This window comes from Mya arenaria, chromosome 10, assembly GCF_026914265.1.
Source record: "Mya arenaria isolate MELC-2E11 chromosome 10, ASM2691426v1".
Lineage (NCBI taxonomy): Eukaryota > Metazoa > Mollusca > Bivalvia > Myida > Myidae > Mya > Mya arenaria.
Window position 1 is genome coordinate 7377491 of NC_069131.1, and position 22964 is coordinate 7400454.

Consider the following 22964-nt stretch of genomic DNA (forward strand, 5'->3'; position numbering starts at 1 on the left):
ACCTAGACCATGGCGCCTCCTGGACGGGTGGTAAGGTTAACTCCTGTAACCTAAACCATGGCGCCTCCTGGATGGGTGGTAAGGTATACTCCAGCAACCTAGACCATGGCGCCTCCTGGACGGTGGTAAAGTATACTCCTGTAACCTAAACCATGGCGCCTCCTGGACGGGTGGTAAGGTATACTGCAGCAACCTAGACCATGGCGCCTCCTGGACGGTGGTAAGGTATACTCCTGTAACCTAGACCATGGCGCCTCCTGGACGGTGGTAAGGTATACTCCTGTAACCTAGACCATGGCGCCTCCAGGACGGGTGGTAAGGTATACTCTAGCAACCTAGACCATGGCGCCTCCTGGACGGGTGGTAAGGTATACTCCAGCAACCTAGACCATGGCGCCTTCTGGACAGGTGGTTAGGTATACTCCTGCAGCATAGACCATGGCGCCTCTTGGATGGGTGGTAAGGTATACTCCAGTAACCTAGACCATGGCACCTCCTGGACGGGTGGTAAGGTATACTCCAGTAACCTAGGCCATGGCGCCTCCTGGACGGGTGGTAAGGTATACTCCAGCACCCTAGACCATGGCACCTCCTGGACGGGTGGTAAGGTATACTCCAGTAACCTAGGCCATGGCGCCTCCTGGACGGGTGGTAAGGTATACTCCAGCAACCTAGACCATGGCGCCTTCTGGACAGGTGGTAAGGTATACTCCTGCAGCATAGACCATGGCGCCTCTTGGACGGGTGGTAAGGTATACTCCAGTAACCTAGACCATGGCACCTCATGGACGGGTGGTAAGGTATACTCCAGTAACCTAGGCCATGGCGCCTCCTGGACGGGTGGTAAGGTATACTCCAGCAACCTAGACCATGGCACCTCCTGGACGGGTGGTAAGGTATACTCCAGTAGCCTAAACCATGGCGCCTCCTGGACGGGTGGTAAGGTATACTCCAGCAACCTAGACCATGGCGCCTCCTGGACGGTGGTAAGGTATACTCCTGCAGCCTAGACCATGGCACCTCCTGGACGGGTGGTAAGGTATACTCCAGTAACCTAGACCATGGCGCCTCCTGGACGGGTGGTACGGTATACTCCAGTAACCTAGACCATGGCGCCTCCAGGACGGGTGGTAAGGTATACTCTAGCAACCTAGACCATGGCGCCTCCTGGACGGGTGGTAAGGTATACTCCAGCAACCTAGACCATGGCGCCTTCTGGACAGGTGGTAAGGTATACTCCTGCAGCATAGACCATGGCGCCTCTTGGACGGGTGGTAAGGTATACTCCAGTAACCTAGACCATGGCACCTCCTGGACGGGTGGTAAGGTATACTCCAGTAACCTAGGCCATGGCGCCTCCTGGACGGGTGGTAAGGTATACTCCTGCAGCCTAGACCATGGCACCTCCTGGACGGGTGGTAAGGTATACTCCAGCAACCTAAACCATGGCGCCTCCTGGACGGGTGGTAAGGTATACTCCAGCAACCTAGACCATGGCGCCTCCTGGACGGTGGTAAGGTATACTCCTGTAACCTAGACCATGGCGCCTCCTGGACGGGTGGTAAGGTATACTCCAGCAACCTAGACCATGGCGCCTCCTGGACGGGTGGTTAGGTATACTCCAGTAACCTAGACCATGGCGCCTCTTGGACGGGTGGTATGGTATACTCCTGTAACCTAGGCCATGGCACCTCCTGGACGGGTGGTAAGGTATACTCCAGTAGCCTAGGCCATGGCGCCTCCTGGACGGGTGGTATAGTATACTCCTGTAACCTAAACCATGGCGCCTCCTGGACGGGTGGTAAGGTATACTCCAGCAACCTAGACCATGGCGCCTCCTGGACGGTGGTAAGGTATACTCCTGTAACCTAGACCATGGCGCCTCCTGGATGGGTGGTAAGGTATACTCCAGCAACCTAGACCATGGCGCCTCCTGGACGGTGGTAAGGTATACTCCTGTAACCTAGACCATGGCGCCTCCAGGACGGGTGGTAAGGTATACTCTAGCAACCTAGACCATGGCGCCTCCTGGACGGGTGGTAAGGTATACTCCAGTAACCTAGACCATGGCACATCCTGGACGGGTGGTAAGGTATACTCCAGTAACCTAGACCATGGCGCCTCTTGGACGGGTGGTAAGGTATACTCCTGCAGCCTAGACCATGGCGCCTCCTGGACGGGTGGTAAGGTATACTCCAGTAACCTAGACCATGGCACATCCTGGACGGGTGGTAAGGTATACTCCTGCAGCCTAGACCATGGCGCCTCTTGGACGGGTGGTAAGGTATACTCCAGTAACCTAGGCAATGGCGCCTCCTGGACGGGTGGTAAGGTATACTCCTGCAGCCTAGACCATGGCGCCTCTTGGACGGGTGGTAAGGTATACTCCAGTCACCAAGGCCATGGAGCCTACTGGAAGGGTGGTAAGGTATACTCCTGCAACATAGACTATGGCGCTACCTGGCCGGGTGGTAAGGTTTACTCCTGCAACCTAGACCATGGCGCCTCCTGGACGGGTGTTCAGGTATACTCCAGCAACCCAGACCATGGCGCCTCCTGGACGGGTGGTAAGGTATACTCCTGTAACCTAGCCAATGGCGCCTCCTGGACGGGTGGTAAGGTATACTCCAGTAACCTAGACCATGGCGCCTTCTGGACAGGTGGTAAGGTATACTCCTGCAGCCTAGACCATGGCGCCTCCTGGACGGGTGGTAAGGTATACTCCAGTAACCTAGACCATGGCACCTCCTGGACGGGTGGTAAGGTATACTCCAGTAACCTAGACCATGGCGCCTCCTGGACGGGTGGTAAGGTATACTCCAGTAACCTAGGCCATGGCGCCTCCTGGACGGGTGGTAAGGTATACTCCAGTAACCTAGGCCATGGCGCCTCCTGGACGGGTGGTAAGGTATACTCCAGTAACCTAGGCCATGGCGCCTCCTGGACGGGTGGTAAGGTATACTCCAGCAACATAGGCCATGGCGCCTCTTGGACGGGTGGTACGGTATACTCCAGTAACCTAGGCCATGGCGCCTACTGGACGAGTGGTAAGGTATACTCCAGTAACCTAGGCCATGGCGCCTCCTGGACGGGTGGTAAGGTATACTCCAGTAGCCTAGACCATGGCGCCTCCTGGACGGGTGGTAAGGTATACTCCAGTAACCTAGGCCATGGCGCCTACTGGACGGGTGGTAAGGTATACTCCTGCAACATAGACTATGGCGCTACCTGGACGGGTGGTAAGGTATACTCCTGCAACCTAGACCATGGCGCCTCCTGGACGGGTGGTAAGGTTAACTCCTGTAACCTAAACCATGGCGCCTCCTGGATGGGTGGTAAGGTATACTCCAGCAACCTAGACCATGGCGCCTCCTGGACGGTGGTAAAGTATACTCCTGTAACCTAGACCATGGCGCCTCTTGGACGGTGGTAAGGTATACTCCTGTAACCTAGACCATGGCGCCTCCTGGACGGGTGGTACGGTATACTCCAGCAACCTAGACCATGGCGCCTCCTGGACGGGTGGTAAGGTATACTCCAGCAACCTAGACCATGGCGCCTCCTGGACGGTGGTAAGGTATACTCCTGTAACCTAGACCATGGCGCCTCCTGGACGGGTGGTAAGGTATACTCCTGCAACATAGACCATGGCGCCCCCTGGACGGGTGGTAAGGTATACTCCAGTAACCTAGGCCATGGCGCCTCCTGGACGGGTGGTAAGGTATACTCCTGCAGCTTAGACAATGGCGCCTCCTGGACGGGTGGTAAGGTATACCCCAGTAACCTAGACCATGGCGCCTCCTGGACGGGTGGTAAGGTATACTCCTGCAACCTAGACCATGGCGCCTCCTGGACGGGTGGTAAGGTATACTCCAGCAACCTAGACCATGGCGCCTCCTGAACGGGTGGTAAGGTATACTCCTGTAACCTAGACCATGGCGCCTCCTGGACGAGTGGTAAGGTATACTCCTGCAACATAGGCCATGGCGCCTCTTGGACGGGTGGTACGGTATACTCCAGTAACCTAGGCCATGGCGCCTCTTGGACGGGTGGTATGGTATACTCCTGTAACCTAGACCATGGCGCCTCTTGGACGGGTGGTAAGGTATACTCCAGCAACCTAGACCATGGCGCCTCCTGGACGGGTGGTAAGGTATACTCCAGCAACCTAGACCATGGCGCCTCTTGGACGGGTGGTAAGGTATACTCCAGTAACCTAGGCCATGGCGCCTCCTGGACGGGTGGTATGGTATACTCCTGTAACCTAAACCATGGCGCCTCCTGGACGGGTTGTAAGGTATACTCCAGCAACCTAGACCATGGCGCCTCCTGGACGGTGGTAAGGTATACTCCTGTAACCTAGACCATGGCGCCTCCTGGACGGGTGGTAAGGTATACTCCAGCAACCTAGACCATGGCGCCTCCTGGACGGTGGTAAGGTATACTCCTGTAACCTAGACCATGGCGCCTCCAGGACGGGTGGTAAGGTATACTCTAGCAACCTAGACCATGGCGCCTCCTGGACGGGTGGTAAGGTATACTCCAGCAACCTAGACCATGGCGCCTTCTGGACAGGTGGTAAGGTATACTCCTGCAGCATAGACCATGGCGCCTCTTGGACGGGTGGTAAGGTATACTCCAGTAACCTAGACCATGGCACCTCCTGGACGGGTGGTAAGGTATACTCCAGTAACCTAGGCCATGGCGCCTCCTGGACGGGTGGTATGGTATACTCCAGTAACCTATGCCATGGCGCCTCTTGGACGGGTGGTAAGGTATACTCCAGTAACCTAGGCCATTGCGCCTCTTGGACGGGAGGTAAGGTATACTCCAGTAACCTAGGCCATGGCACCTCCTGGACGGGTGGTAAGGTAAATTCCTGCAACATAGACTATGGCGCAACCTAGCCGGGTGGTAAGGTATACTCCTGCAACATAGACTATGGCGCTTCTGGACAGGTGGTAAGGTATACTTAAGCAACCTAGATCATTGCGCCTCCTGGACGGGTAGTAAAGTATACTTCTGCAGCCTAGATAATGGCGCCTCTTGGGCGGTTGGTAAGGTATACTCCAGCAACCTAAACCATGGCGCCTCTTGGACGGGTGGTAAGGTATACTTCTGCAGCCTAGATCATGGCGCCTCCTTGACGGGTGGTAAGGTATACTCTGGCAACCTAGACCATGGCGCCTCTTGGACGGGTGGTAAGGTATACACAGCAACCTAGATCATGGCGCCTCTTAGACGGGTGGTAAGGTATACTCCTGCAGCCTAGACCATGGCGCCTCCTGGACGAGTGGTAAGGTATACTCCAGCAACCTAGCCCATGGCGCCTCTTGGACGGGTGGTAAGGTATACTCCTGCAGCCTAGACCATGGCGCCTCCTGGACGAGTGGTAAGGTATATTCCAGCAACCTAGACCATGGCGCCTTCTGGACAGGTGGTAAGGTATACTCCTGCAGCCTAAACCATGGCGCCTCCTGGACGGGTGGTAAGGTATACTCCAGCAACCTAGACCATGGCGCCTCCTGGACGGGTGGTAAAGTATACTCCTGCCGCCTAGACTATGGCGCCTCCTGGACGAGTGGTAAGGTATATTCCAGCAACCTAGACCATGGCGCCTTCTGGACAGGTGGTAAGGTATACTCCTGCAGCCTAAACCATGGCGCCTCCTGGACGGGTGGTAAGGTATACTCCAGCAACCTAGACCATGGCGCCTCTTGGACGGGTGGTAAAGTATACTCCTGCCGCCTAGACTATGGCGCCTCCTGGACGGGTGGTTAGGTATACTCCAGTAACCTACGCCATGGCACCTCCTGGACGGGTGGTAAGGTATACTCCAGCAACCTACACCATGGCGCCTCTTGGACGGGTGGTAAAGTATACTCCTGCCGCCTAGACTATGGCGCCTCCTGGACGGGTGGTTAGGTATACTCCAGTAACCTAGGCCATGGCGCCTCCTGGACGGGTGGTAAGGTATACTCCAGCAACCTAGACAATGGCGCCTCCTGGACAGGTGGTAAGGTATACTCCAGCAACCTAGGCCATGGCGCCTCCTGGACGGGTGGTAAGGTATACTCCAGCAACCTAGACAATGGCGCCTCCTGGACAGGTGGTAAGGTATACTCCAGCAACCTAGGCCATGGCGCCTCCTGGACGGGTGGTAAGGTATACTCCAGCAACCTAGGCCATGGCGCCTCCTGGACAGGTGGTAAGGTATACTCCAGCAACCTAGGCCATGGCGCCTCCTGGACAGGTGGTAAGGTATACTCCAGTAACCTAGGCCATGGCGCCTCCTGGACAGGTGGTAAGGTATACTCCAGCAACCTAGACAATGGCGCCTCCTGGACAGGTGGTAAGGTATACTCCAGCAACCTAGGCCATGGCGCCTCCTGGACAGGTGGTAAGGTATACTCCAGTAACCTAGGCCATGGCGCCTCCTGGACAGGTGGTAAGGTATACTCCAGCAACCTAGACAATGGCGCCTCCTGGACAGGTGGTAAGGTATACTCCAGTAACCTAGGCCATGGCGCCTCCTGGACGGGTGGTAAGGTATACTCCAGCAACCTAGACCATGGCGCCTCCTGGACGGGTGGTAAAGTATACTCCTGCCGCCTAGACTATGGCGCCTCCTGGACGAGTGGTAAGGTATATTCCAGCAACCTAGACCATGGCGCCTTCTGGACAGGTGGTAAGGTATACTCCTGCAGCCTAAACCATGGCGCCTCCTGGACGGGTGGTAAGGTATACTCCAGTAACCTAGACCATGGCGCCTCTTGGACGGGTGGTAAAGTATACTCCTGCCGCCTAGACTATGGCGCCTCCTGGACGGGTGGTTAGGTATACTCCAGTAACCTAGGCCATGGCGCCTCCTGGACGGGTGGTAAGGTATACTCCAGTCACCTAGATCATGGCGCCTCCTGGACAGGTGGTAAGGTATACTCCTGCAACCTAGACCATGGCGCCTCCTGGACAGGTGGTAAAGTATACTCCAGCAACCTAGGCCATGGCGCCTCCTGGACGGGTGGTAAGGTATACTCCAGCAACCTAGACCATGGCGCCTTCTGGACGAGTGGTAAGGTATACTCCTGCAGCCTAGACCATGGCGCCTCCAGGACGGGTGGTTAGGTATACTCCTGCAGCCTAGACCATGGCGCCTTCTGGACGGGTGGTAACGTATACTCCTGCATCCTAGATCATGGCGCCTTCTGGGCAGGTGGTAAGGTTTATGCCTGCAACCTAGACCATGTCGCCTCTTGTACGGGTGGTGTGGCATACTCCAGCAATCTAGGCCATGGCACCTCCTGGACAATGTGTTTCAATAGTTCATGTACGATTTTAGTGGAGATGAAAAACAAAAATTCTAACTTTATAACTTTCAACTACATGTATAATATATTTTGGTCTTTTATTTCACACAACAATATCCTTTCAATGATACTGAAATTATATTCAGTAACCAGGTATACAAATTTAACATTATCAATATGAAATGAAGAAGTTCGTTGTAAACTAAATAAGTTGAAATTTAGAAGTAGAACATTAAGACCTAGTCAAATCTTAAAGTACGAGAAAAGAGAAACGTAAGCCTGGGACCATGATTACGAACAGTTTCAAGGCGGAGTTCCCACTCAAGAAGCAGCATTGCAATTCTTTATTTCATTGTAACTCTCCTTGGAGTTGAATATTCATGAGTATCTATGGTGAATTTTGCTGATTTGTACTACTAATTATAACTGACATCAGTTTTGTGAAACGAAAGTAAATATAGATGATTCCTTTGTAATTTAATAAAAGTGCTTTTCTGAAACTGAGTCTAGAATAGGACCACAGATGACATAATTTGAGTTCAGTGGAATTCATATGTACTTATTAATCAAATACACTTACAGTGACAACATCTCATTCGGTGCGACATTTTTTTGCCCCCTGCTTTCACATCGAATGGTTTCTATGGCATCGATGTTAATTAGATTCTAAAACAAATAACTAATTCACTGCCAGTTGGAAAAAGTGCAACTTAGTGAAACAATACTTCACCAGGAATCATATTTAGTCAGGTAATATCAATAAGTCTGTGTGAAATATATTTTATTAAAAAATCTACGGAGAACAATGGTTTAACTATAAATACGTCATCTTAAAACAAATACATGAGATTTGAGTAAAACATAATCAGTTCAAACACAAGTACAAGCACAAGCACACGTGAACAGCCACATGTATATAGATCTTCAAGTGTATGCAATGTATACAAACATGAATACATATTAACATCTACAAAAGCTGTTTAGTCAGAAAAAAAAAACGTTTCAAAAAGGTAGGAAATTGGATATTCTATCACAGATTATGATAAAAAGCATAAATACTCGTAACTTAAAAATTTGCAAACATACTATTATATGAAGGTGCTATTTTACAAACATTGCAATTCCATATTAACATAATATAACCATTATCAACATAATGTGATAGTTTGTTCATGAAAAGCATGATTTGGTCCAGTTTATTGTGAACACTCGCATCAGATATGCGGGAGATATTTGTAACAAATAAAACAAGATACATTGAAGTATAATAAAAAAATAATTAAAATCATAAAAATAACAATTAAACCTAGTAAGACAAAGAAAGAAGTGCGATTATTATGTACCAGTCATTTGTAACCACAGTACCCAAGATCCGGGGAATAGCAGGGACTTTCGGTACAGCCAATCCCCAGTAAAATCTCCGACCTGCGGGGACAAACTGCTGGTAAAATCCTCGCCAAATGGCACCCGGCACTGCGGTACCATCTGGATGTTAAAAACACGGCCTATTTCCCCCGCTTTCCCCATTATACCCCCTGACCTGGCAGGCCGTGGTTACAATTGACTGATGTATTAAGGATTATGATTAACATTAACAATAAAGAAATTGTCTATTTATATTGCGGACTGAATTAAACCCTGTTGAATGAGAATTAATTGAACAAAATATTGCACATATAAATTATGTGAAGTGATGTTAAAGATTTGTAATGTATTTCCCTCTGTAAATAATGTGTATACACGTCAGTTTTCCTGATGGACTCTGTTGTTTGTAATGAATTTCCCTCTGTAAATAATGTGTATACACGTCAGTTTACCTGATGGACTCTGTTGTTTGTAATGAATTTCCCTCTGTAAATAATGTTTATACACGTCAGTTTACCTGATGGACTCTGTTGTTTGTAATGAATTTCCCTCTGTAAATAATGTGTATACACGTCAGTTTACCTGATGGACTCTGTTGTTTGTAATGAATTTCCCTCTGTAAATAATGTGTATACACGTCAGTTTACCTGATGGACTCTGTTGTTTGTAATGAATTTCCCTCTGTAAATAATGTGTATACACGTCAGTTTACCTGATGGACTCTGTTGTTTGTAATGAATTTCCCTCTGTAAATAATGTTTATACACGTCAGTTTACCTGATGGACTCTGTTGTTTGTAATGAATTTCCCTCTGTAAATAATGTGTATACACGTCAGTTTACCTGATGGACTCTGTTGTTTGTAATGAATTTCCCTCTGTAAATAATGTGTATACACGTCAGTTTACCTGATGGACTCTGTTGTTTGTAATGAATTTCCCTCTGTAAATAATGTGTATACACGTCAGTTTACCTGATGGACTCTGTTGTTTGTAATGAATTTCCCTCTGTAAATAATGTGTATACACGTCAATTTACCTGATGGACTCTGTTGTTTGTAATGTATTTCCCTCTGTAAATAATGTGTATACACGTCAGTTTACCTGATGGACTCTGTTGTTTGTAATGAATTTCCCTCTGTAAATAATGTTTATACACGTCAGTTTACCTGATGGACTCTGTTGTTTGTAATGAATTTCCCTCTGTAAATAATGTGTATACACGTCAGTTTACCTGATGGACTCTGTTGTTTGTAATGAATTTCCCTCTGTAAATAATGTGTATACACGTCAGTTTACCTGATGGACTCTGTTGTTTGTAATGAATTTCCCTCTGTAAATAATGTGTATACACGTCAGTTTACCTGATGGACTCTGTTGTTTGTAATGAATTTCCCTCTGTAAATAATGTGTATACACGTCAGTTTACCTGATGGACTCTGTTGTTTGTAATGAATTTCCCTCTGTAAATAATGTTTATACACGTCAGTTTACCTGATGGACTCTGTTGTTTGTAATGAATTTCCCTCTGTAAATAATGTGTATACACGTCAGTTTACCTGATGGACTCTGTTGTTTGTAATGAATTTCCCTCTGTAAATAATGTGTATACACGTCAGTTTACCTGATGGACTCTGTTGTTTGTAATGTATTTCCCTCTGTAAATAATGTGTATACACGTCAGTTTACCTGATGGACTCTGTTGTTTGAGATAAATTAATTATTACATGAGACGTCGTCTGCGCAAAGGAGTCTTGCAGAGGTAGATTATGTACATTTATTTCTTATAATATTGTATCTTATAAGCGCGCAATCAGTGCTCAATCGCTGGTTTATAAAACAAAAGTGTTAAGAATCCGAATGCCTTCATCGGACTCATTTTAGCAGACGTCACATATCCTATAATTAATAGAAGCACAGCTCCGAGGAAAAGGAAATAATACAAACTATTGACCCTAATTTTACAATCACGGCTTCCTTTTCAATACAGGACTTTAGTAGTATCTTGGAAGATCTTAAATCTGTAGCAAAATCACAGATAGCACCGAGTTATAACGGGTTTGTTTATCTCAATGTTTTTTTTCTATCTTTAATACTGGTTAATTCTAATTTAATACTTAAATTTTGACAAGTAATGAAAAATATGACACCAAGATACAAATGTAATTTCAATATACGATTAAGACGCTATTGAAACACGCAACGGAGCCGCAACTCAGGTCCTACAATCACGAAAGAAACTAAGCATTATAACATTCATTGATTAAATAAGGACTTTCTGTGATCCGAATCTAATATAAACGACGTCAATCAAGTCTCCTGTTTCAGGTCATACACCATCAACATGCGTGAGATCGATTCACAAAGTGACAACAGTTTGAACGGCTCATGTTTGCTGATTTCCACGGCGTGGGGTATCGAGTCTGTGATCCAGAAATTCTTAAACTTGAAGTCGTCATTGTCCGTGAACTTCTTCCAACTATCGTTAGGAAACACTGCGTGTGTGGCGTAAGCGCTGACGTCAGTGGCTCCCTTGTCCACCAATGCCTGAATAAAAAGGTTTTGAATGGTTTGGTAATCATCGGTTGGTAATTTGTTTAAAACATTATTTGCGAACATGGCATTGTTTCTTTTATGAAATACACTATGGTAAATTACAAATTTTAGGTATTTTTTCACTATTTTCACAATTCTAAGGTATAGATTTTAATGTCGGAAATTAGCTCATTGAGCTCATGTTTCTTGTTAGCATATACCCGACTTTAAATAAAGATTATTGTATTTTGTGAATAGATTATGAGGGGTGTCATATATGTTAGCTTTCTATCATGATAAAAGAGGAAAAATAAATTTATACTGTTAGTTATGTTAGTAACTCCATACATAATATGAAATGAACAAATAAGAACCTAATCTGACCTTGCCACAGTTGATGAGCGTTCCACCTGTCTGGACTAGATCATCCACGATCACCACATGTTTACCCTCGGGGTTGCCTGCAAGTACAGCAACACTGGTGGTATGAATGACATGACAATGGTGTGTTATCAAGGTTCAACAGCAGTTTTCAACACAACCCTTTGGACCTTAACTTACGGTATCATACATGTATGTTTAAATAAGATGTACGTTTAGTCACCTATATAACATAATGCTACATACCGTCCTTGACCATGACAGTCCTCTTGTTTCCGTCCCTGGTTTTCACCTATAAAACATAATGCTACATACCGACCATGACCTTGACAGTCCTCTTGTTACCGTCCCTGATTTTCACCTAAAAAACTTAATGCTACATACCGACCTTGACCTTGACAGTCCTCTTGTTTCCGTTCCTGATCTTCACCTATATAACATAATGCTACATACCGTCCTTTACCTAGACAACCCTCGTCTTCCCGTCCCTAATCTTCACCTATAAAACATAATGCTATATACCGTCATTGACCTTGACAATCCTCTTCTTCCCGTCACTGATCTCCACCTATAAAACAAAATTCTACATACCGTCCTTGACCTTGACAATCCTCTTGTTTCAGTCCCTGATCTTCAACTATAAAACATAATGCTACATACTGTCCTTGACCTTGACAATCCTCGTGCTCCCGTCCCTGATCTTCACCTATAAAACATAATGCTACATACTGTCCTTGACCTTGACAGTCCTCTTCTTCACGTCCCTGATCTTCACCTATAAAACATAATGCTACATACCGTCCTTGACCTTGACAGTCCTCTTGTTCCCGTCTCTGATCTTCACCTATAAAACATACTGCTACATACCGTCCTTGACCTTGACGATCCCCTTGTTCCCGTCTCTGATCTTCACCTATAAAACATACTGCTATATGCCATCCTTGACCTTGACATTTCTCTTGTTCACGTCCCTGATCTTTACCTATAAAAAATAATGCTACGTACCGTGCTTGACCTTGACAATCCTTGTGTTTCCGCCTCTGATCTTCACCTATAAAACATACTGCTACATACCATCCTTGACCTTGACATTCCTCTTGTTCACGTCCCTGATCTTCACCTATAAAAAATAATGCTACATACCGTCCTTGACCTTGACAATCCTCGTGTTTCCGTCCCTGATCTTCACGCACGTGACAGTGTCATAATCGGGGAAAAACTGGTGGAAGCGCTTGAATGCCCCATCGTCTGGGAATGCCACCGCGATTTTGTCCTTGTCTGGCAGGCCTATGATGGTCTCCAGTAGCATTGGGATCGCTGACTCCAACCTTGAAATACATGTTACACAACCTAAAAAAGTGTATGCAATGTATACAAACATTCATGAATATGAGTACACTGTCTGATGCAATGGATTTTGTATATCAACACAGAGTGGATTAGGTTACAAAATGATCTAGATGGATACATGGATGGAAATAACAGTATAAAATTGCCCTTGGAGACATTAGACAAGTTATGTTTTTGAAAGAATGATGGATAGCTTGGCCTATCAGTCAGCTGGTCAAAACCAACTGTCATTGCTCACGTTTTCAATTTTATATACAAGTAAATGATCTTTCTGAAAATACTTTGAAATGCTCACCAATATATAAACGACCAGTCTAATGCTATCAATAAGTATCTGCATGATAAAAGTACTAGTCAAATATTCATAATATAGTTCCAAAGTGTATTTGCACCATCAAATTTCAGTAAGCCGTACCTTGGAATAATGTTATCCGAAAAGTAGAACCTCTCTTGAAGTGCGTGGATATCAAATATACAGATCTGTACCGGGCCTCTCGCTGTTAAGGGAATAGCAGACATCATGCTGGCCAGGGTCTTGAACAAATGATGGTATAATAATACTTTTTGTAAGCACTTTTAATTGTCAATACTCACTAAAATCCAGATCAAGAAAATAGGGTATGAAATCCCAATACGTTTGCAATAGAAATCTGGCCCTCTGGTAGGGCATGTCAGAAGCAATCTGGCCCTCTAGTATAACATAATAACGTTGGCAGTAGCAAACAGGCCCTCTGGTAGGACATTAAAACATTGGCAGTAGCAATCGGGCCCTCTGGTATGACATAATTACCTTGGCAGTAGCAATTTGGCTCTCTAAAAGGGCAATATAACCTTGGCAGCAGCAATCTGGCCCTCCAGTATGACAGTATTACCTTGGCAGCAGCAATCTGGCCCTCTAGAATGACATTATTACCTTGGCAGTAGCAATCTGTCCCTCTAGTAGGACAATATTACCTTGGCAGTAGCAATCTGGCCCTCTAGTATGGCTTTATTACCTTGGCAGTAGCCATATGGCCCTCTAGTATGACATTATTACGTTGAACATAGCCATCTGGCCCTCCAGTATGACATTATTACCTTGGCAGTAGCCATATGGCCCTCCAGTATGGCCTTATTATCTTGGCAATAGCCATCTGGCCCTCCTGTATGACATTATTACCTTGGAAGTAGCCATCTGGCCCTCTAGTTTGGCCTTATTACCTTGGCAGTAGCCATCGTGCCCTCTAGTAAGGCATTATTACCTTGGAAGTAGCCATCTGGCCCTCTAGTATGACATTATTACCTTGGAAGTAGCCATCTGGCCTTCTAGTATGGCTTTATTACCTTGGCAGTAGCCATCGTGCCCTCTAGTAAGGCATTATTACCTTGGAAGTAGCCATCATGCCCTCTACTAAGGCATTATTACCTTGGAAGTAGCCATCGTGCCCTCTAGTAAGGCATTATTACCTTGGAAGTACCCATCTTGCCCTCTAATATTACATTATTACATTGGAAGTAGCCATCTGGCCCTCTAGTAAGGCCTTATTACCTTGGCAGTAGCCATCTTACCCCCTAGAAGGACATTATAATCTGGCAGTAGCCAACATGCTCTCTAGCAGGACATTATTAACTTGGCAGTAGCCATCTTGCCTTCTTGTATTACATTATTACCTTGGCAGTAGCCACCCTGCCCTCTGGTATGACATTTTTACCTTGGCAGTAGCAATCTGGCCCTCTGTGTCCACTCTTTCCATGGTCCCTGTGGGGAAATAGGGCAGGATGAAGTGAAAGGATCTGGCCAAGTACCTGTTGATGTGTTGAAATAAAATTTAGTTATAAGGATGTGAGCCAGGTTTTAAAAAGGGTAGGGTGCTGCGGAAGAAGGACAGGGTGCTAAGCATAATAAGAGCCCATTGTATGGGGCTATGAAGTACTAGAACTATGAATTTGATAAAAAGAATGTAGGTAGTTGTGTTTATTTGAAGTAATATTGTATTCTCATAGTAAGTTTTATTTATATACTTTTAATCGAAACAAAAGAATTTAAGAAAACTTTGACAGTCATAAGCTTTGAGCGTATGAAGACAGATGGGTGCCCAGGCTGGTCTCCCTGGGGGCAGAAGGGTAATAGCAAAAACGACAGGGTGCATCACCCATCCAGAACTCTTTAGCTAAAACACTTGTTAGGAACATAGCAAAAATACATGTCTTTGGTTTATTAAGAAATATTTTATAAAGACACAATGACCTTTTATTCCCCGACTAATCATTTCAATTCTATTTTCATTTTTTTAGGATAGCAATGTCTTAGAAACACTGGTTTCAAACGCTATCGTTGTGAATAAAAATTAAATTAATCAAAAGAAATAAAAAAAAATGTTCTATTCTTGGTGCTAAAATTTTGAAGCTTTTTTGGCACAGCAAAATCAACAGGTTTAAAAAATAATTATTGAATTACTTCTGTCGGGATTGAATATAATTTGGTTCATATATTAAAATATTGGCACGGTAACAAGTAGGTGGAGCTTGAACATTCAATAACTGCTTACAGAAAAAATAGAACTTTAGTCTTTATATACTTATACCACAACTTGTAATTTAAAGTTGTCCTTAAACATATCATACAAAACAGTTACTTCACCCGTTACCAGAGTGATTGAAATTGTACATTATTTTGCATTATCCTACAATTTCATTATCTCTCGTTTTGGGTGCAGTATCGATTACTCATATATAATAATTATCACAATCAGTATTACCTTGGAAACATATACAGGACAGACAGTTGCTCGAATATCACACTTGGGTCATGGAAACTGCCAAGAAAGATAACTGAAATACACAGTAAATTGAAAGTTATAGCAAGCTTTATTGATTAGTTCAAGCACATTGCTTTAGATCAATATCTTGCTTCCAAATTACTTTTTTATACTAAAATAGCATCAAGCATTAGCCTTTGATAATAAAAGTGTTTGATTTGAAAAACCCCATCTTACATAGAATAAGAATAAGGTCAAAGTATATTGTTCAATATTCATTGTTATTAAATATATGCAGCCTTATTTGTCCACTCAGACATATCTGATTCAGCTGCTCAGTAAGTTCAATGGTTAGCTTCTTACCAAGGCCCCCTGGATTCAATTCCTTGCTAAGGAGCATGTGAGTGTGGATGGCGGTCACTCAGCCGGACAACTGGGTGACCTCCAGGTATTCCTATTTCCCCGATTTACAAAACCACACTCTTGAGTTACATGGTAACAATGAAAGTTATTAATATAATGTTGTAAGAATTTTTTCATAATCGTAGTAAAAAAATCAGCTTAAACTATCAGATCTCAAATTATCTCAAGCTAACCATAAGACTCACCATCTTTTCCCATCATACGATGTACGTCCTCTATAAAGAGATTTGGAAATCCATCCTGAAACTTTTCCCACCTGATTGTGTCCCTGTACTCCACACAACGACTGCCAGGAAGGAGATTTCCCCTTGATAGAGATCTGTGGAACTAGAGAAAAGATATGTCTATCATTTTTTCAATCGAGCATTAATGTCTTTGCAGATCTATTAAATCGAAAGTAGTATTTTTTATTCACAACTAAAACTACTTTAGGAAATGTTTCTTGGTAAAATTCCTTCGTTTACAGGGCAAGTGCTCTACTAACTGAGCTTCACATATCTTCTCACAACCTGTATAGGTAAAGGTACCTTGACATACTTCCCTGCAAACTACTCTTATTTAATGAACACCACTGCTTAGAGATACACATAAGCAACACTTTGAGCGTCATATTGCTAAACAGTGCTAAAAGCAACACTTTGAGCACGTCATATTGCTATTAAACAATGCTAAACAGTGCTGCCATGGGCACTGTTGGGTGCTAAGTGTCATGTGTTAGAAAAATGAGCATTCAGACTGGGGCTCCAATCTAGGACCTCTCGCTAAGAGGGATAGCGCTCCATTACTCCATTACTCATCTACAAGACTGCTTACACACTTTCCCACAACCTGTATAGGTATCGGTACTGTGACACATATGAGGTTGAATTATTTCCTAATACCCGGTAATTTCCTTTTGTCTTCAAAGAATAAAACCGTATGGTTACCGATAATTTTGGCTTCTTTTCTGGTGACTGTTGTGGTATGTTTAATGTTTCTGGTGGATGAGAATCTGTCCCCATTTTTGCCCTTAGTGAACACTGAAGGGCAATCTGCTTCGCCAATGTCCGCATTGTCGGGTGGGCATACAGCAAAACTGGCTCGTTAGGATTGGCCATCTTTACACCTAAGATAAAATCCATTTTATACAGCAACAGTGAACCTAGCAAGGCTTAAGTATTGTTATACCATGGAAAAGCACAATTTTATTTTTCAACAAATCAGATGAGAAGTCCTAATGCTAAGCAAATTGATACACAGAGCTGTGATGCATCTTAAATGTAATGATAATTCATGCATTAACTCTTGACACCTATTTTTATCTATCTATAGCCTTTATTGTAAACCCGATAAAATCAATACTCAGACTGCAGAAAACTTGTTCAAGGCCAGTCATGAACGATGGCTATTGGAAAACGAAAGTGTGTACAGTATTTACTTTTAAGTGTTAATAGTTCATCCACAATTTGAATTTACCTGGAAAAGGGTCACCTGGTTTGATTTTAATAAGGATGTTTAAAAATGTCACATATCACTGTTGTCAACAATGGAATATGACAATACACAACAACAGGTTAAACCATAGATTTCACAATCAACTTTTGTTTACAATTCTGCGCTCCCTCTTTTTGGGAGAGTATTTCAAATGAGCGAAAAGAAAATACAACAAAAAGTTTGTAGTTGCTTATCAATCGGAACTCCTCGGCTAGTATCAAGATATGGCTATCTCGAAGCTTGCCGGAGATGGCCGAGTTGTTACGATTGGTTGCTTATAAATAGAATGTGTTTTCTTACTTTACGTTCTTTCCGTTTATTAATCGATTAAATTAATTTAAGATATATCACGAACATACAGTCGAACACCGTTTTCACTCCCAAGGACAAGCGAAAGTACCTCGAGCCTCGGAAAGTTCGAGCCAAGCGGGAAAGTTCACCTTCAGTTTAAAGAAATCAGGGGCGCGTTTCAGAGACGATCGTTAAGGCGATCGTTAGCTGATTTTGGTAGTACGACCAAAATTACCGATCGGCACCGTTTCAGAGACGCAACGTGCACCTCGAGGGGTGAAAGCGAAAAGGTTCTATCTGCTTCTTTATTTAATGTCACTTAGAACCTTTTCGCTTTCAACCCTCGACCTGCTTTATCGTTAATTTTGCTCGTAAACCTACGACCAGTAAGAGGCACTCGTTAACTTAACGATCAAGATGGCGGATGAAGATTTTCGCCATATCAAAGTATACTTTTACTTTTTACCAACATTTGAGAGTTTAATATTGCGTGTAGCATGTTCGCTGGTGTGGAATTTATAAACTATGTCTAAAAATAGCTGAAAACAGTACGACAATGTTCAATTTTCGCCGTTCTGTCAAAAAAAGGATTTTAACTGTAGAAAATGTAAACTTTTTGTTATATTTAGTAAATGTGCTGATATTGTGTACATCTAAAATATTGAATATGATGTAGAATTTGATTTGGTTCCATTGCTGTTTTATATGTTATGTAAAACATTTTCTTGAAATTCTTCTATTTCGGATGGTTTTTAATTCGGATAAATAAATGTCTGTACATATTTTGTTGTAATATTACCGGTCTTTGTGGCATGTAGTCAGTGAATTATTAAACAGTGTTACCATTTTATCATGTCATGATATAACATTATTATTTTTCTTATTTTTGCACATCTTAAACTAGCTAAAGAACTTCAACGAACACGTTATATATTACCTTTTTGGTTGTAAACATCAAAAAAATAAATATCAACATTAAAGTTATCGAAGCCAGAACTAATCTAAAACTGATGCTAAATATATATAAATATACTGTACAGTAATGTAAACAACACTGTCACAACAAATAAGTTGATTATTGACTACTTTAATACCAATTACCATGAACACTTTTAGGTGACAACGTAATCATTTTAGTTCACCTTTACTTGTAATTGAAACTTGTTTTAGTAAGGTATCCTATGGTTTATGTAGAACTCTGTAGTATAGTACATATGTGAGTTTTCAACTGACAAAGGTTAAATCTTGTCTTTTCAGTCATACCATTTGATGCCAAGTGTACAATAAAAACTGAAATGAAAATTGACAGCAGAAGTGTCATGGTCTTGGTGGAAAATGCTGTGCTCTTCATTGACCTCTGTTTAATAATGGTATGGAGAAGGGAATTAAATTCTAATGTTGGTTTTATGGATAATATAAGAGGTATATTCAACATATGAACACATAAAGACTAATGTAGAAACTGAACTGCAAAACCATATTATATATCTGCAGTTAATGTACAGGCTATGTACAAATGCTTATTGATATAATATGTTTTCATTTATTTAGTTTTTTTGCTTGTTAAATATTTGTTTTAGTTAATTATTTCAGGCTCATGATAAAAAAACTACCAGGAATGCTTCAAGATGGCAATGGAGGGCAGTGCAAAAGTAGGTAGGAAATGATAAAATGCAATAGGATATAAACAAATTTTATGAATAATACAATAAGATGATGTTGGGCATCTTACTTTGAGCAGTTAACTGGTATAACATAATTGTTATTTAACTTATATGAACATTAAACAAGAAATAAAATGTGACCAGAATGGTGTTTACATGTTTTCTTAAATACCCCACTTATTTCTTTTTTCAAAAGACAATAATTATCATAAAATATGCATACTATTTCAGTTGAAAAATGGGAATGTAAATTATGTGTTACTTGTAGTTTAACCATTAAAAGGCGTTTTCATAAATGTATTATATTGTGCTGTATTAAACAATATTTTATAACTTTTTGTCTTTTTCAGGACACTGAGAAATCACAATGTTTCAAACATCTAGAATATGCCCAGAGTCAGTCTTCAAGATACTCACCTTAAAAGTTCCAGTGTGATTTAGGAGACTTTGTCAGAACAGTACATTATACCTACATACACTGGAGATACCAGACCCAACAGATAACTACAGATATATTTAAACAGAACCTGAAATTAATTGCATATCCCAATACAACATAATACTTTAAACGGTTAAAAAGGCAGTGAGGCATTTGTGTGTAATCTTCATTTAATATTTGAAATTTCTTTTTCCTTTTTTTTTGATTTTGCATTTAAAAGCCATTAGCATTAGATTTTTCAAAAATATATGTATTTTTATACAGTTTCAACTGTGATGTATATCGAGTTGTACATGTTTCCTCTAAGGATTAAAACACTTTTGAATTATATAGGAAAATTGAAATGATACATTTATTCAAACTTATGATAAAATATAAAACACACACTACCATTGTTGATCATGTAAACCTTCATACTATCTTTTATAGAAATTATGTGAATCTTTTGATATTTCTAAATACATTTATTTTTACTTTTACTGGCTCATGTTTAAACACAGAATGCTATATAAAGTGTATACTCCAGTGTATATCATAACATGATTGAAATAGAAAATAGATAATATTTGCATGAAACTCTGAACACTTAACCGCTATGGCAATCTGCACCAGTTAAGATACTTTTTGTTGAATAATGTGTTTTGATGAGACCAGCTTGTAAAATAGCTGTATTTCTTTTAGTCATTTTGTGAATACCTGAATTATCCTCGGGATCTATCTCAGTCATACAGATCCCAAGTACCGGTTAGGGCAATGTGTCATGTACCGCATCAGGGGAATCGGGTCAGCAGTGCAGAGAATTGGGCATTAAAATGTTGCTATTAGTTCGCCACGTCCAGGATCGGGTGCTAACTTAGGGTTTTTACCTTGACTCCGACAATGGACCGCGAGCTATGGGGCGGAATACGCGGGGGAATATGATCCCTGTGGGTGATTGCATGGTTCTATGGGTTTATATAATCTGAGGTGAGATATCTGAGTTTCACACCTGTAGGTAGTGGTTAAGACACATGTTAGGGGATTACTTATATTCCTACGACTCTACCGGCTGGGTTGAACTTGAACTTATCGGATTTTCTGGTAACACCAGGAGGCCGACCAAGGGAATTGGAGGTGGCCAAGCCCTAATAGGAATTCGTAAGAGTACGCACGAAGGGGGAGATTTGACGTGGTTCATAATGACAAGATGGTTGAACCTGAATCATGCAGCCCCGGGGCGAAAGTTAGGAATGCCCAAGTTAGATAAACCGTGGGGGTAAAGTTTGATGGTCCTCTAATTGGAAAGTATTTGAAGTCTGAGAGGCGGGTAGCTAGGTTTGTTTGTGCAAATAATGCCAATTTGTCGGTCAAATGGTTAGCTCAGAGAGGTAGAAATGCTTCCTCTGGTAGTAACTTCGAGAGGGGTGGGGCACGTTCGGGGGTCCGTCCTTTTGGAAAAGGGATGGGTGCTTTATCTGTCGTACAAGAGTAGAGATTTCATTTTTGCCGAGGCTGAACAGTCTCCGGGCCCAAAATAAAGTTCAGAGAATTCTCCCAGGTAACGTTTGGCCAAACAGGCTGTTTCTGTGTCTGATCCACGCCTGGTACAGGTTCAACCATTCGTTGTCATGGTATCTCTAACTGAAAATGGGGCAAATATGATGGTTAAGGTGCCTAATTCAGAGGATGATGTAGTCACACCGCCGGTGGGGTCTGCAGAGTCCGCACTCTTAGAGGGAGGGCAATGAGGGTCATTATTGGTGGTAGATTTGCCTGGGGGAAGTTTCCCAAAGACGGGTAATAATTCAAATTGGGGGCGGGTAATAATTCAAATTGAGGGGCGGGGTGAGACTAGTTCTTGTCTCCCTCGGTTGGCAAAAGCAACTCAAGTGCCATATCTGTGGTTGCATATTGTTTTTAATTATAAATTATTTAAGTGGCCATTCCTCAACTACCGATTATTCTAACAATGCATTTAGGTCCTCTCGAACATATAGAAAATATACAAATATAATCTATACATGTACAATGAACATGAACATTTTCAATCATTTAAAATGCGAACATTTGGTAGGCAGCAGAGATTATTGTTGAATTATAACCTACATTTTCAGTCTTTGATTAGTACCAAGACTAGTCGTTATTAAGATTTGTAGTTTAACAATTTTACAGAGATGACATTTAATTTGGTTCCCCGCCTTCTCAAATTGGGTCTAAGACATTTACAACATATAAGATACAATCTCAAAGATCAAGCTGGGTGGAGAAAGCGAAACAGGTTATACACCAGGGGCGTAGCTAGCCCTTTATTCATGTGGATTCATATAATTATGCAAGGGGGGTCCAGGGACATGCCCCCTCGGATTATTTTGAAAACCATGGTGCAGTCTTGTGCATTCTGGGCGTTCTGAGTTGCTTTACTTAGGACTAGAAAATGGACGGTTTTAGAATCATGTAGTCAAGTACGCATACTGCAATTTTGGCTGTTTTTTGTCAGAATCATGTGTATTCAGCCGCGTACTCGCGTATAGGCAGCTACGCGCCTTTTAGCTATAAGATATTTTAAACATGTTGGGTAAAATCTTGAAACTTAGTACGACTAGCTCGCCTCGCCCGTTCCAACTTTCCTTATTTTTTTACCTAATTTGTTTGTTTACTTAACACTTACACTGTGCTGGTTTTCCATTTTTCCTCAATCTATCCCAATTCAGGGCAGTATTGCTTGTCCTTGTGAGCACTTGAAAAGACTAGGCGTGATAACGTGAAAACAATGGACGAAAAAGATTTCGTTTGATAAAATGCACATTTGTTTGGCTTTGTGTAATATAATATAAGCCAAGTCATCGGATGATTCATTTAATAGCATTATTTCTTGCTTGTTCTGACAGACAAGCTTTTGGTTTAAAGGAACTCGTTTATGTTCGTCGAGTCAGGCATCGAAACAAATCATTTTGTTAAAATGTAAATAAAACGTTTGTTACAATGATAACACATTATTCGGAACACCCCGGTCATTTTCCA

The 22964-nt window shown here is 42.8% G+C and overlaps 1 protein-coding gene and 1 long non-coding RNA gene across 6 annotated transcripts; one reads left to right on the plus strand and one right to left on the minus strand.

The window, feature by feature from the left end:
• Positions 1-8073: 8073 nt before the first annotated feature.
• LOC128204181 (uncharacterized) lies at positions 8074-17693 on the minus strand. 3 transcript variants are annotated; one of them, XM_052905557.1, is made up of 9 exons: positions 17553-17693; positions 17024-17202; positions 16283-16424; positions 15675-15747; positions 14628-14721; positions 13352-13470; positions 12730-12914; positions 11590-11666; positions 8074-11217 (listed from the first exon to the last, which is right to left on the minus strand). In XM_052905557.1, exons 2-9 carry the CDS (start codon positions 17192-17194, stop codon positions 10981-10983), a joined length of 1098 nt encoding a protein of 365 aa, XP_052761517.1. In that variant the 5' UTR covers positions 17195-17202; positions 17553-17693; the 3' UTR covers positions 8074-10980. The 3 variants fall into 3 exon arrangements, with proteins under 3 accessions (XP_052761517.1, XP_052761515.1, XP_052761516.1); XM_052905555.1 differs by lacking the exon at positions 17553-17693 and adding an exon at positions 17439-17489; XM_052905556.1 differs by lacking the exon at positions 17553-17693 and having other exon boundaries at positions 17024-17372.
• Positions 17694-18208: 515 nt separating this feature from the next.
• On the plus strand, positions 18209-20441 carry LOC128204042 (uncharacterized). Of its 3 annotated transcripts, none has more exons than XR_008256076.1 (4): positions 18209-18308; positions 19119-19231; positions 19455-19517; positions 19876-20441. It is a non-coding gene; the product is annotated as an uncharacterized LOC128204042 (long non-coding RNA). The 3 variants fall into 3 exon arrangements; XR_008256075.1 differs by having other exon boundaries at positions 19455-19513; XR_008256077.1 differs by lacking the exon at positions 18209-18308 and adding an exon at positions 18413-18468 and having other exon boundaries at positions 19455-19513.
• Positions 20442-22964: the final 2523 nt, after the last annotated feature.